Source organism: Sinohyriopsis cumingii, chromosome 9 (assembly GCF_028554795.1).
Source record: "Sinohyriopsis cumingii isolate HCF-2022 chromosome 9, ASM2855479v2, whole genome shotgun sequence".
NCBI lineage: Eukaryota > Metazoa > Mollusca > Bivalvia > Unionida > Unionidae > Sinohyriopsis > Sinohyriopsis cumingii.
Window position 1 is genome coordinate 109,702,315 of NC_142969.1, and position 15,872 is coordinate 109,718,186.

The window sequence follows — 15,872 nt, forward strand, 5'->3', positions numbered from 1 at the left end:
CTTAAATATCCGAAATAAATCGAATAACAGCTACTGGCACACATTCGATGAGGACTGACCTCGAACTTGAGAATGGAGCGGACTATTACGTCTACTGATGTAACCACCCCGTTTTAAAATCCCGTATTTGATTCAACATCACTTTTTATCCACCGGAGAAGATAGCGTCATATAAGATTTTCCCCATATAATCATATACAATTGTTAAATACAGGTGTACTTTAAGTATACTGATAAAGATGCAAATAATTGTTGTCGTAGGGTTTAACGCCATTTTTCAGCACACGATAGGTTATACATGGCGGCCAGTATTAATGGTGGAGGAAGAACCCGGGAAATCTCCGGAAAGAACCACCGACCCTCGAGAAGCTACTGGCAAGCTTTCTCACATATCCACAATGGCCGAATCCGAGACTCGAACCCATGCAGACAGAGGTGAGATGGCAGTGATCCGTAACGGAAAGCGCCTTAGACCACTCGGCCACTCGGGGCCCCAAGATGCAAATAAAATGATACACCACCACCACCACCCAAAAAAGAAAAAATGGATGAAATAAAGCAAAAGGAGATATAATTATAAGGTTGTATTTTATATTTCACATTATACAACAGCGTCAATGTGAGCCACCGTGGTTAGAGAGGGGTACATTTTACATATACATATGCGTGCTTCGATAATGAAACAAACAAACTGCACGACCACATACGGGAACATCCGATGTAGCATTCCATTTACAATCAGCAGGTTTCAGTTGTATGGGTTTGACGCTGTTAATTAACTTATGCTATCAGGAGAAAAGACATGTTGCCTCGTATATAAAAGAGCGCCACAACTATACTGGATGTCATGACGACCGATTATTTTTCATGCAGGGCTTTTTTCATTTCAAAAAACGTGTTTTTCATAAGTGTAACTAATTTGCAAACTGGCTACCGTATAGTTGCTATGTGGACGCTGCTCTTTTAACCTGACGGATCAAACCGTAAGAATGAAAATCAAGACTATTATTGTAAACGGGACATTCTACAACCGCATTATATTTAATAGCCCTCAATGCAGACAATATACCATTTACGGAAATCAATTTTCTCATTTCAGCCTGAGTGAAATTGACCTTTCACCTTTTAAACCGCAAAATTGGATTATTTCTCACCCGAATGTGGCGAAATGTAAGCCATCCATTAAGTTCGGTCAAAGTCTGTGTCGTAATCTTATTGTACAGAAACTAGTGATTCACATAGACCTTATCATTTGACCCCAAAATCGATATAATCTATTCCCAATAACTTGTCTTCTTTGTCACAGTTACCATAATCCTTGACAGTTTGGCCTAAAAAAAATTAACAGGGTTTTTCCCCGACCCAAAGACATGCCATCCACAAAATTCTTAAGCTGCAGATGGTTAAGAACTTTTTATTGTAAAGAAACAAAAATATTTATTATTTCATCCACAGTGACCTTAACCGTTAACCTTTTGACTGAAATTGGATTTTTTCCTTACCTGTACAAGCTACTCACAATGACTGAAATGGGTTTTTTCCTTACCCCACGTACAAGCTACCCACAATGACTGGAATCAGTTCATGGTGGACAACACAAGTTATTGTACAGAAACAAAACTTGTAAAATAGACAAAACGGACATCATAAAAAATACGCCCGCCTTATGACGAATATACAAAAACACAACTTTGACACAAATGGCACGTGCCCTATATACATGTGCCCTATAAGCTGTATGATAACTCAAGCATAAAACAACTATTTTTGTTTTGTTTTGTTTTCCTTTCTTAATTTTTATTTTGAAATTCAATGAGTTTTGTATCTAAGAATCATCTTCTATCTTGCTTCAAAACGAGACGCCCCAATCATTATAAATGAGATCTATATATCCCTGGACACCTGTCCCTCTGGTCCGAAGCTGGAGATGACAGGAAGCACAGTTAATACGTGCACACTGTATCCTATTTCACTCCACTTGTATGCCCCAACACCCTCTAATATATTTAGTTTGGACTCTGCGATGGAGGACGTCTTCGTAAATTGGCTCGTGTCTGATTTATTAACTGAATGGTATGGTACGACTTTTTCAGATATTATTGTGTAATAAATAGAGATATATGTGTGTGTGAATTAGCTGTTTCGGAATTGTGTTGTTCTTAAACCCAATGTGAGGCATGTACACCTCCTATAGTTACTTGGAAGGATGTAGACAGTGAAATATTGAAGGAAAGCTAGCAACAACTGCAGTAAACAAGCGTGTTCAAGGCAAGTAGAATATCTCAAAAACTGACTAGATGGCAACTACTCTGAATTGCATCAAGCCGTTTCACAAAATTATCATCCAGGGGAGAGGGCATGTGTTTGCAGTGAGTATCACTTGGTGTCAAAATGACCTTCGGACGTAAAAATGCAGGTATAGAAATTTGTGTTCGAGTGCACAAACTACATTTGCTATGAATTGCCATCGACTTCTTGGGTCAAGTGAACGATATTATTGGGCTGTATTTTAATATGGCAACTCCAACATGAGGGGAAGAAACTGCGTTTCGCACCTCTACGACAGAACTATTTCCGCCGTGATATGGTAGCATAATGTGGGCTTACCTTACCAGATATGGGAATATAAAGTTAAAATGAGAAGGAAAAATAGAATATGTTTCCCATTTGCAAAGTTTTAAAATTAGAGCAGGCAGGTAGTTTGTTTTAAAAATCTTTAAATATATTTAACGTGACGTTTCTGATTTTGTTTTTTACCATTGGGGGAAAAAGGCGTCAAGGTCGGCAATGATAAACCGGGAGAGTCGGCCAACTGGAAACTTTTTTCGGGGGGGGGGGGGGGGTTGGGGGTTGGTTGGTTGGTTGGCCTAATGGGGATTATTATGGTGATTATGATGCATTTTCTTGCACTTTCTGTATGTGTCAATCCCGGACTTTCATATTAGTAGCTATACACAAGCATGGTGGGCATAACTCTTAAAATGCTTTTGAAAATTAACATTGGGCCCGGAGATCAAAAGTTTTTTGTTTTTGCTTTTTGCTCCATACTCTGTGTGAATGTGATAACATCTTTTATCGAATTATTGGTTTTTGTATCAAGCAGAAACCCTAAATCTTACGTACCTGGCATTATCTGAATACCAGCAAGCATTTTAAGATGAGTAAAAGCACGAATGAATATTTAAATTGCATTTTATTCTCTTTTTCGGCCAAATAAGTGCTCTTTAAATTTTTATAAAGAGCAACGATTTTACCATTTCTGAAGATATTTGTGAAAATTTAAGCTGATGTGCATTGCCTGAAATTGAATTTTGAATGAAGGGAGTCACGCATATAATCCAAACCAGAAGATGCATTGCCAACATGACGGAAGTAGTACAGATACTTAGTGACGTCATTAACATGGCTCGAAAATATGTTACACTGAAGAAAAACTTTATGAACAAAATCGGCACACCATATAGCAAATTCATGGCTTTTCAAACGCTATATACGTAATTTTAGGTATAAACTTATGAACTGCTTACTCTGTCGATTTTTAGCGTAAACATACATTTTGTTATAAATACGACTTAAGAATTCATATTTCAGTAATACTAAGAAATGTATTAATGTTATACATAGAAATTGAAAATTCTATGACCAGTTATCAATGGGGAAGAATAACTGTTAGAGTGCTAAATGCATTCTATGAAGTAAATATTCAGTGGGTTGATTCCATACGTATCTTTATTGTTTGTTTATGGTTCAGCAGTGGATACAATTTCCTGTTACTCTGCGTCTTTTGTCTTATCAACCCGGGGTTGGGGTTGGGTTTGTTGGGGGTGGGGTGGGATTGTGGGCTGTTGGGGGTGTACCAAACTTTCCTTCCTCAAAGCAATGTATCAACAAATCTCTTGAAATCTAAATTGCAAGTTGTCAAAAGAGTGTATCATTCTTTCCTCTTGGCATACCGATCCCACCCCCACCCCCAGTCAAAATCAAAATTACTCTGCTTTTATCAACTGATGGTAAAGGTACAAGCCTTGTCTTTCACGTATGTTCACAACAAGAAAAAACATTTTCATTTTTACGGGACTGAAACATTCTAATTAGTTCAGAAAGTTGGCTTAAGTCAAGAATATTATTTTTTCCAACGAGTATAAAAGTGCATTGGCATGTGTGTGTGTGTGTGTGTGTGTGTGTGTGTGTGTGTTGTTTGAATATGAACAGTATTACGATTAATTTGACAAATCACTATGATAAAAACACTAGCCTGAATCTCATCCTACATTTAGATCAAAAGGCACAATAGATGACTTCTGCAAGAGTTGCGTTTCTGTAGTATGCACATTTTAACAGTCAAACAATTCCTGTCTTGAATTTAATTTTCCATTTAGTAACTCCCGAACATTATTATTGTCAGCTGTAAGTAAATGGGATTTTGAGAAGAAATTATGTCAAACTGTAAAGAATATTTATATACGTATGGTCAATCTCAGTGGCTATGCATCAGTGGATTTATTTTGTTACTTTGTAAGCTTACGTCGGTATATTACTGTCCCAACATGCTCTAACGTTTGTTGATTACATTTGTATCTCTCAATTTCCTAGACTTGTGACTTCTCCACCCGCTAGCACACACACACACACACACACACACACACACACACACACACACACACTGGTGCTGTTATTATCACGCACAAAACAAAACTTAAAGCATAGGAACTAATTTTTTATATCAGACTAAAGGTATATTATTTACTATATTGTCTGGTTCCTTTCTGTTAAGATAGCTAGAATAGTTTAGAAAACTTTTTCAGTTTTGTCCCTAACAACATTTCCGTCATTCACTCATAAAATGTGTAACTCTAAAATCGCTTATCAGCATTCAATCAGAGCTGTACCGGAATTTTGTTCAGTGCTGATGCTACCGCGTGGCTTTCTTTATAACATGATGCAAAATTTATTATCACTTGAGGACCATCATCGCCTGCAGCATCTTGCACGTAGGAAATCGTTTCGTCAACAACAAAAAAACCCCACTATCAATATGTTTGAAATTGCGAAAGAGCATATTATGTGCTTCCTAATAAAGAATTAATGCCCGTGTTGAGCTTGCACAAGCAACTTCTGAGTTGCCCGAACGTGGCAAGCCTTGATCGATCAAGATCGACCGGGAAAATCGTCAACAGAAGGCATGGCTGATAGAATGTCAATTTTAAATGTACACACTCTGACAGGGTGTACGACTAATGTGTGGATAGCGAGCAATATGTGTGCATATATGTATTGGCTTTCACGGCACATCTGCACTCTATTGACTAATTAGTTCAGAACTAAACACTGATAGCAGAATTGGTAAATATAACAACTTGCCAACATCTCCAGGAAGAACAGAGGAATCAGAAGATCAAAAGTCACTATATACCATGTGACAAAAAGGAAAAAAGCTACAAAAACGTCACAAGAGACATACAAACAATCAATGCTATAATGTCAAACGGAGCTAAACTCTTTACAATAAAAGGCGTTTCTCTTTTTCATTTTAAATCGCTCGTTTCAATGTCGTTCCACGTTTAATATCCCCTATGTAATCAGACGTGGCACTAAATGTACTGTTCTTAACATACTCGTAATTACCATGACATATCGATGGCATGCAATTCTGATAATAAAAGAACCCCACAAATTCTAGCTGGTCACATGCCACCCACAAAATATGATCAAAGAAGTGACTCTAAATCAAAATATATTTTCGACAATTAGGTTTTAGAGCCAAAACGACATGGTCCCCAAAATCAACATGTCCATTTTTTGAGCTAAAACCACATTGACCCAAAATCAATAGATCCGCTTTTAAAGCCAAAACGACATTGACCTCGGACCCCAATATAACGTTATGATGCACAACACATCTGTCTATTTTCTGTCAAAGTAACCTTGACCTTAAAACTCGCGACCCCTTCCCGACTGAAAAAAAACGACTTCTTTATCCCCAATTTTGTATCGAGCTGTGGTGTATAAACAACCATTGTTATTCTTTCAGTAACAGTGAACTTACATTTCAACTATAATGAGCAGGAATACTCCTTATCCAATGTGCAAGCCATCCTCAAAGTTCAATCCAGGTATGTGAGGTAACACCAACGTTATTGAGCAGAAACCAAGCTTCTTTATTTCATTACATGACCTTGACCTTTTGACCCTACAACAGACAGGGTTCGTTCTTATCCATGTACAAACTATTCAAAGCTTTCTGTAACATTATATACGGAGGACTCGACTTATTGTATATCAATCATTTTTCGTCAGTGACCGTGACCACTACCCGTTAGCCGCCATAAATTATAGGGCCTTATGTAATGCGCAAGCCTTCCAGAAAATTTTGTAACCGCAGATGGTGGAAAACGGAGTTAATATGCAGAAACAGATGTTCTTTTATTATGCATATTTTTTGTTGTTGTTCTTCAAGTCAGTGACCTTCGTGTTTGAGCTTTTGACTCCGAGGTCGACAGGGTTGTTACTTTACACAAGCGCAAGCTATCCAGTGTGTGTGATTTTGATTTGTAACGTTGCCTTAACAATGTTTCAGTCATATCGCTACGATGTCTGCAGTGTGACAGTTTATAGTGATGTCTAGCACTGGGGCGTCATGCCGCAGACATGTAGCATGATGTCCCACCCAGTCATATTATCCTGACACCAGGCCGACCAGTCCTAACACTAACATCTTAATGCTGAGCGCCAAGCGAGACAGCTGTTAGCACAATTTTTTACAAGTCTTTGGTATGACTTAGCCAGGTCGAACCCACGACCTTCCGCATCCGAGGCGGACGCTCTAATCACTAGGCCACCGGAGCGGTCGAAATCTACCCAGTGTGTGTGTGTGTGTGTGCTTTGGATTTTTAAAGTAGCTTTAACAATTTTTCAGTCATATCGCTACGATGTCTGCTATGTCGCAGTTTATAGCGAGTGCCAACAGTTGGGCATCATGCCGCAGACATGCATCATGATATTGCACCCAGTCACATTATCATGTCATCAGGCCGACCATTCCTAATACTAACCTCTTAATACTGAGCGCCTACCGAGGTAGCTGTTGGTACCAATTTTCTTTTTTGTCTTTGGTGCTCCAGTGGGCTAGTGGTTAGAGCGTCCGCCTCGGATGCGGGTGGTCGTGGGTTAAATCCCCGGCCGAATCATACCAAAGACTTATAAGACCAGACGAACTGCAAACTGCAGAGAGTAAGATCTACCGTCGTATAATGTGCCGGCAAATCAAGGTGTTTGCAGTTTATTTCGAGTAATCAACAGAGCGAGCAACTTTGACCCTGATTTGCAGGTGCATTATGCTACGGCAGATCAATATCTTTGTTATTTACATTTTGACTCGACTTGTAAGTTAGTAGAAATGGTACGAATTATAGCGGGCTACACATTTTTTTTAACACCTTTCCAGTTTGGACATGATCATTTGACGCATCACATAGTAAATAGGAAGCCTCCATTAGAAGTCTCATACGACATGCAGTACGGAGCATCGGACCCAGGGTTCACAGGCTTATTGCCACCAAATTTAGGTCGACTCTGGATTAGACCTGGGGTAACTGTAACCATCTGTAACTGATTACGAACTTGTACATGGAAAAACAGTTTTCCAGATAATTGTAATTTAATCCATTACAGCCACAAAATAGCATGTAATCAATGTTACACAATGATTGCATTATTATATTTTCGAGAACACGTGCTTACTACGTTTACTGGTTTAAAATTACTTCAAAACTTAATGACAACCAGGAATAATATACAGTAAACGTTAGATAACTAGAATATCGGTTACTCAAATACTTGGCATAACTCGAATGACTCGCTTTGTCTCTGCAACAGATTCTTATGAGGAAACATTACAATTGTCTGTAGGAGCAGGAAAAAATTCATAAAATTAATGCAAATTTCTTCACGAGAAGACACCCTTACAAACGAGAAGACACCCTTACAAGCCGATTCCAACGTTTTTCATAAGTTACTCCCTTAACGAAATTTTATTTAAACGCATCGATACAAATACAGAATGAAAACTATTTTACTTTCACAAGGAAAGGGTAACTTATTTCCTGAAAACGGTGCAATTTTATTGATGGGCGTCACTTCTTCTAATTGCTTTTACACGTTGTGACTATTTTTAGAACAAAGTTGGTTTTCTTTTCCTTAAACAAAACTACAACTGCCAAGATTTAATGAACTTTCTTCTAGAAAATTGATGCCCACAAAAATCGATACAATTCTTGGATTCTTTTTGCAAACACAGTATGAACATTAATGAAGAAAGATTAAAATAAGTTACTTAATGAAAAATCTACAGACCCATTTACGCGAAAAAGGCACATTTTGAACATTAATTTACACGAATGTTCGTGACGAAATGTTGGGTTTTTGTTAATGTAATCAAAAATACATTTTCACGAGAAAACTATTATATTAGGTGTGCAGACCTATGACCTAGCTTATTAGCAAACCTTGCTTCAATTTTTCATAATATGTGCGACAAGTAAGCAACTTTTTCTATACAACCTAATAAGAATCTATAATCATAATGCAACCTAATAAAAACCTAAACGGTCATAATGTAACCTAACAAAAACATATACAGTCCTAATGGAACCTAATATGATTCGTTAGTCTTAATGCAACCTAATAGGGGCCCCGAGTGGCAGAGTGGTCTAAAGCGACATCCGTTACGGATCACTGCCATCTCACCTCTGTCTGCGTGGGTTCGAGTCTCGGATTCGGCCAATGTGGCTATGTGAGAAAGCTTGCCAGTAGCTTCTCGAGGGTCAGTGGTTCTTTCTGGGGATTTCTCGGGTTCTACCTCCACAATTAATACTGGCCGCCATGTATAGCATATCGTGTGCTGAAAAATGGCGTTAAACCCTACAACAACAACAACAACAGCAACCTAATAAGACTAGTCAAAATGCAACCGTACAAAATCCCATACGGTCATGATGCAACCTAATACGAGTCTAGAGACAATCCAACCTAATACGAGTCTATTATACAGACATAATGCAACCTAATACGAGTCTAAAGATACATAATGCAACCTAATACGATTATCTATTCCTATTGCAACCTAATACGAGTCTATATAGACATAATGCACCATAATACGACTCTCTAGTCCTAATGCAACCTAATACGAGTCTATAGAGACATAACGCAACCTAATACGATTCTCTTGTCCTAATGCATCCTAATACGAGTCTAAAGAATTATAATGCATCCTAATAAAAGCCTATACAGTCACAATGCTGCCTAACAAGAACCTGTACAGTCGTAATGCAACCTAATAACAGCCTACAATAACAATCAGTAACAATTTGCGTCCTGTAAAAATCGATATCGTATTCGTTTCTGTAAATCCAAAACCTTGAATTCCTTCTCCATTTTAGGCCAAAACAATAATTAAAAACATTCTTTTTCTCCCCACATATTATATGCACCTTCTTTTTCATCTCGGCTGCCTTTTCTCGCCTATTAACAGTCCACCTGACGGGTGTGTTATTCAAATACTATTACTGTTTTCTTACACTGAAATACTATATGATATGTACCAGTCTGTCACACTAGAATTGTCTCCACATCTGTGTCCACTTATAAACCTATTTTCAAAACTGTATTTTGTTTACCTGGAATATCTTCATTATCATTCGGAATGCACAATGTTTACCAAAAATTCATGATTATATAATAATGACTGCCTGATATTGATCGTGTTTGTACATTATATTTACAACATCAAGCCGACAGTGTGTTGACATGAACTCGTCATTTGTTACGTGAGGACAGGAAAATAAGAATGCATAACGAAGTGAAAATGGAAACGTTGAAAGGTCAAGTAGACAATCTATTGTGTCATTGTTAGTATATATAATACGTGTATATAATCCCATTCCTGGCGTCGAGGTTTGGTTGCGTATATGGGGTTTAACGCCATTTTGTTCAGAACACTAGAAGTTACTTACATCCGTAAATCTGGTGGAGAAAGACACCGGAATGAACCTCAAACCCACAAAAAGCTACTGGCAAGCTTTCCAGTATACCCACATTGGTTAAGCGGAGAATCGAACTCGCGTGGACAGAGTCGAGATATTATTACCAAGGCCCAAAAGAAAAACTGTTCCAGTCGGCTGATCGTCTATGTGTCTCATTGGCGACATTAGCACACATACACCCCACCAACGTAAAAAAAATAATAATCCCGAAGCTGATGTGTGCATCTGCGTCGGTTTTGCCCAGCACTTTGAAGTGCTCAGTACGTCATATTTTCTAATCATTATAATACACATACTGTTTAATATTTATAAATAAAATAAACTACCGACCTACCATGACTTTAAAAGAAGTGCAATAGGAAACATTTCTTTTTATGGTGCCTGATATTAGTACCCCTAGATATCATGTTATCTGGGCCCTCTTGGTGTAGCAGGGAACAAAATTGAAACCACAACATTATGTTGGTTGATCGTTCAACTGTACGCTTCAAACCTGGTTATGCAACTAAAATGAATCTGAAAATCTGTCAGATATTCACATACCTTGAAAAAATTATGAGGTGCTGGGGCTATGGATGGGGGTTTGGTAGATCCGGTTCCTCCAAGTAGCTTCCAACCCCCTTCTTGCACAGATTTGTAGCATAAAGGATTCTGCCCACCACCGCTTCGGTGTCCTAGTGGTTAGTGCGGGAGGTCGTGGGTTCGATCCCTGGCCTAGTCATACCAAAGACATAAAAATGGTACTAACAACTGCCTCGCTTGGCGCACAGTATTAACAGGTTAGTGTTAGGACTGGTCGGCCTGGTGTCAGGATAATGTGACTGGGTGAGACATCATGCGACATGTTGCCCCAGTGCTAGACATCACTATAAAATTGTTAAAGCTACACAACAAAAATTCAGATCACATACACATTCTTCCCACCACATTAGTGGGACATGAACTGTCGAGAGACAACAAAAGGAAGAAAAAAAACATGCACTGGTTAGGAAAGAAAATCACAGCCTCCCCCCCCCCCCTTCCGCATGCATAATGTACATGTTTACTCTCTAATGGGCTACGTTTCAACAGCAGTAAATATCGCTGGCAAAGGTCGGAGTGTTTACTCTATGAATGACCCGCGCTTTTAAAGCGGTACTAAAAGTCAGTAAGGACCAAAACTGAGCATCTTTTTGGTGCAGTTAGACGGGGGGTGGGGTTTAGTGAGGAGATCAAGGCTTCGTAAACTAGCCAATGTTGCGGTGACCTCACGCATGTTCCCCGACCACACCATTATAGTTCTTCAGAACATTTTCTACATGAAACCTCCAGTATATCGATCAAAATATTCAAATGTGATCAGTTATATTCCTTGCCGACAGCGATGACAAGATAAATGTCTAGAATGCAACGGGGTGAATTTCTGTAAATAAATATTCATCACTGTCACTTGGTCTCTCTCAGTTAAACAAAACTGAAATCAAAATAAACTAGGCTGAGTGGGAAGTATTTTTAACAATGCTTAACAAGAAGCCAATAAATTTCAACGTGTGACCATAAACAAGGCGGAGTTGGCCTGCGAGTAAGAATTCACTTAAGCAGGAAAATCCGGTTTCACGCATCACAGCCATATAGCCCGAGCTCTTAAAACACTCTGAAAGGCATGTATACACCACAACACTGGTACTAGCAAGCCGTAAATCACGCTAAAGAGAAATGCACGACGTTTATAATATGCGCTCAATAACACAGAATATGACTCGAATGAGTATTTCAGTAGACAAAAGAGGGCGCGCAATGTATGAGAAAGTCTTACCTTCATAATTAGTATACAGTGTGTAATATCGGTTGATCCAGGCGTGGTATATATGCCACATTTCCCACATTCCATCTATTTTTCCTTTCCCTGTAAATTCTGACCACCATCGGCTCGGTAAAATCCCTGGAATGATTGGTTGAAATTCAGGGTCCCTAAGGGCATCTTTGTACCATTCCAAAAACTGGGACCAGTGTTTACCTTTCGGGGAAAAGCCCCAAGTTCCTAGGATTGGAAATAAGAATGTCTTGTGTTTTGTATCAACTTCAATCATTCCATCGCTGAATTTTCCGTGTTTCATGCTGACTCCCTGAAGTGCATACCCATTTATATCGTCCCTATGACTGTATTTTTTATATACAAGTTTAAGCCATTTATAAAAATACGGGGACACGGATATATCGTCTTCCAAAATTACCGCCTTTTCCGAGCTTCCATTAAGTGGATTCCAAGTCCCCATCCACTGACCATATATTCCTACGTGACATGTCTGATTATGGATGTAATAACGACCATGGCGAAAAACAAACCGTTTGGCGACACGGTAAGTTTCCGCATCTATCATTCCCGTCCTCGATCTATCAATCCAAACATGAATTGCCACTTTATCCCCGAAATATAGGGCACTGTTAAGGGATTCAAGAAGCCGGAGTAAGGACTGGGCACGGTTGTACACAATAACAATAATTCTCAAATCCACTTCTTCCTGATAAATGGACTCGTCTCTAATTGGTACCCTCTCTAACTGCATTGTTATTCTGCACAGCTCATAGTCCCGGAATAGCGCGTTTATTTCTGTTGAACACAAGCTATCCCTGTCTGTAGTCCAAACCACTTGTTCAATCCATACCATTAACATGGAATTCACAAGAATCACACTGAACAGAAGCAAAAGCGATTTTTTCCAGTTATTCGATGTACAAGCTTTCCTCAGTCGTTTAAATGGCATCGTGGTAAACAAACACACGCACATGGTTAGTCCCATCTACCTGTGAACTACATTCGCTCTACGCATCTCTCCACACACTGAGAACACATCGTCGTTTTCTACCTACATAGCGTGATTGATTATAGTCCTCACTGGATACGGCTGAACTTCACTGCCCGTATGCCCCAGCAGGCCAGTCATCAGTTGAGTGGTTTAGCAACCCAGCCTGCTTGTTTGTCGATCGGGGAGTGGTCGTTATTCATTCAGGGATCAGCAACATTGTGATAATGATTATAATGTTAGTGACACTATCCAATTTGTATATATTTTTTAAAGATGCTTGGATGGATAAGTATAATATATATATATATATATATATATATATATATATATATATATATATATATATATATATATATATATATATATATATATAATGGTTTACAAATTTTATACAGGTCAGCTTGCCTCAGGCCAGTTGACTGACAAATTTCAACTTGCCCTGTTTGCCCCAGGTATAAAAATTCAACTTGCCCTGTTGAACTCTAAGTTTGCCCAATATATATTATCCTAACGTGAACAAACGGGCTAAGAAGACAAAATATGGCATATTTTAAGCAAATGGCGCTTTAAGAATGTGAAATTTGTGTTTCCTTGTTATATCTGTCGGCACCTTACAGCCATATGTCGATAGTGAATCTTATTATATATATATATATATATATATATATATATATATATATATATATATATATATATATGCAAAGAATACACGTATATATTTATGTAGATTAGAAAGAGGTCTAATGTAGACAGTAAAAGAATACACGTATATATTTATGTAGATTAGAAAGAGGTCTAATGTAGACAGTAAAAACAGACGTGTACATGCACATAGACAGATACATGGATAGATAGAATATATTTTGGAAATAGATGCATTTGAGAGAGAGAGAGAGAGAGAGAGAGAGAGAGATTAAAGCACCACTGTGTGTAATGATTAATTTATTTCTTTTGTCCATTTATTTTACAATTATCATATAGTCACCTTCAATTCAGCGACATACCTTCACATATCTGAGAATTCCACTTCTGAGACTGATTTGAGAACACATTTTTTTTTTGTTCATTTAATTGTTTGCAAAGCACTGATTATCGAATCTTCTATAAGCATTGCGTAAACAGCACATCGTAAACGCCGCCTGTGGGTGCTACATTTTCTTAATATTATCACGCTTTGAACGAACTCCGCCGGGTGTTACGTTAGACACGAGTGCATTTGATTTAAAACACACTTGTTAAAGAAACCGTATGAGTTGTACTTTGAGGATTAACAGAGTCGCCATAAAAATTGCGACATGGATAAATACTACCTTTGAAAATCTCAGACAATCTGCCCGAGGCTAACTTAGAACCTGAAGGTCGGCAAATCCATGGTAGGTACAACTATCACAATTACTATTTAAATGATCAGTTAAAATACCAATATTTATTCCTTTTTTTGTCAAAACTTGCTTTAAATAGTTGATATTCTTATCACTTGACGGGCTAGAAGATTCATTTTTACACAGACACAAGGTATGGTGATTTTTGAAAACACAATCACAAGCCTTGGCCGATAAATCGGCCCCTCGTCTATAATACTACTGAATGGTGCTTTAGGGGTTGATAGCGTCTATTAAGTAAAACCTGCAGAACTCTGTTGTCACTCTTGTCTGCACACATCGATATACATTTTATGAACTTACCGGTATTTCTCGTAGCTGTTTAGTTACCGTCCACTGAAGGGTTCTTTTGGCGATATGTACATAATATTTCCGGATCAAATCCTATGTTTGACGACTTGTAAATATACTTAGAATAACACAACCCTCTGTCATGTGAGTTACCGTTGAGTTACCGTCGACTGAAGGGTTCTTTTGGCGATATGTACATAATATTTCCGGATCAAATCCTATGTTTGACGACTTGTAAATATACTTAGAATAACATAACCCTCTGTCATGTGGCCATTTTGAATCCCGCTTGATATGTATGTTACCAATTACAGGTAAATGTCTAAACTGTACGCAGGTGTGTTCTGGAAAGATTTACATTCAGCAAAATCGCACAGTTTAATAAACAGGTGACATCATACCCACATGTCGTCCATCACTATCAGCACAGATTTGGGGATCTGATTTATCGGACTATCACAAGACCTCACTTAAATTCCACAAACCAGGACTATAATTTTTATATGCCCAAAATCCAAAATTTCCTCCTTTTTAATATCATTTACCACACAACATTGCAATTGCTGCTGTCAAAATAAAAAATTCAATACGGGGTTTGAAGGTATAGCAAGTGTCATTAGTGTTCATCACTACATTCACCAGAGACTGGATTGAACTGGTGTTCAAACTTGTCTGCTGAATTCTCTGAGCCAGTCATGGTCAGAACCAAGTTGATTATGTCAGTATGATGATGTTTGCAGTATGTGCAAAGAATTCGTTGCCTTTCCTTCACTTTTCTTTCTTTTATTTTTCTGGTACGTTTTACAATGTAAAAATCCGTCGACCATTTTAAAAAAAATAAAAAATTTTTCGTTGGGCTTTATCCTCACGTAGACATCTATGTTAAAAAAAGGGTCCCAGCACTATATAGCCTCAAGATTTATCGCGTCACATAGACTTCTATGTTAAAAAAGAGTCCCGGCACTATAGCCTCAGACTGGACTTGAACATTGGCCTGTTTAGACTCAGTAGGACTTGAAGTTACGGTAGTGGACACTGGCAACAATTTTGACAGTGGCTGACCTCAATTGGGCGGAAGACTGGCAACACTGTTGCAAGTGGCTGACCTGAATATGCGCTACCCAAGGTAGAGACAAATACAGTAGAGACAAAGACATATATAACACATTGACATAGATTAACAAACCTTTAGACAAGAAAGAAGAACTTTTCCAGGCATATGCTTGGTCTGTAAAAAGGGCCTTTGGGTTTCTTCTATTTTCATACAAATCTGAAATATACTATCCACACAAACATACGTGCACGCCTACAAACGCACACTCTACTATCCACACAGAAGGGAATGGCAAAAAACCCAATATCTACTATCA

At 38.3% G+C, this 15,872-nt stretch overlaps 1 protein-coding gene across 3 annotated transcripts in view; it reads right to left on the reverse strand.

The window, feature by feature from the left end:
* Positions 1-12,979, reverse strand: part of LOC149792459 (uncharacterized) — a 75,501-nt gene extending 62,522 nt beyond the window's left edge. For 2 of the 3 annotated variants that reach the window (XR_016423571.1, XR_016423572.1), the window contains exon 1: positions 11,839-12,979. Coding sequence is in view for 1 of the 3 variants with exons in the window: in XM_089971042.1 (XP_089827168.1) it covers positions 11,839-12,823 (985 nt within the window). In the remaining 2 variants the exon portion in view is untranslated. The remainder of the gene's footprint in view (positions 1-11,838) is intronic. The other variant, XM_089971042.1, reaches the window with a different exon arrangement.
* Positions 12,980-15,872: the final 2,893 nt, after the last annotated feature.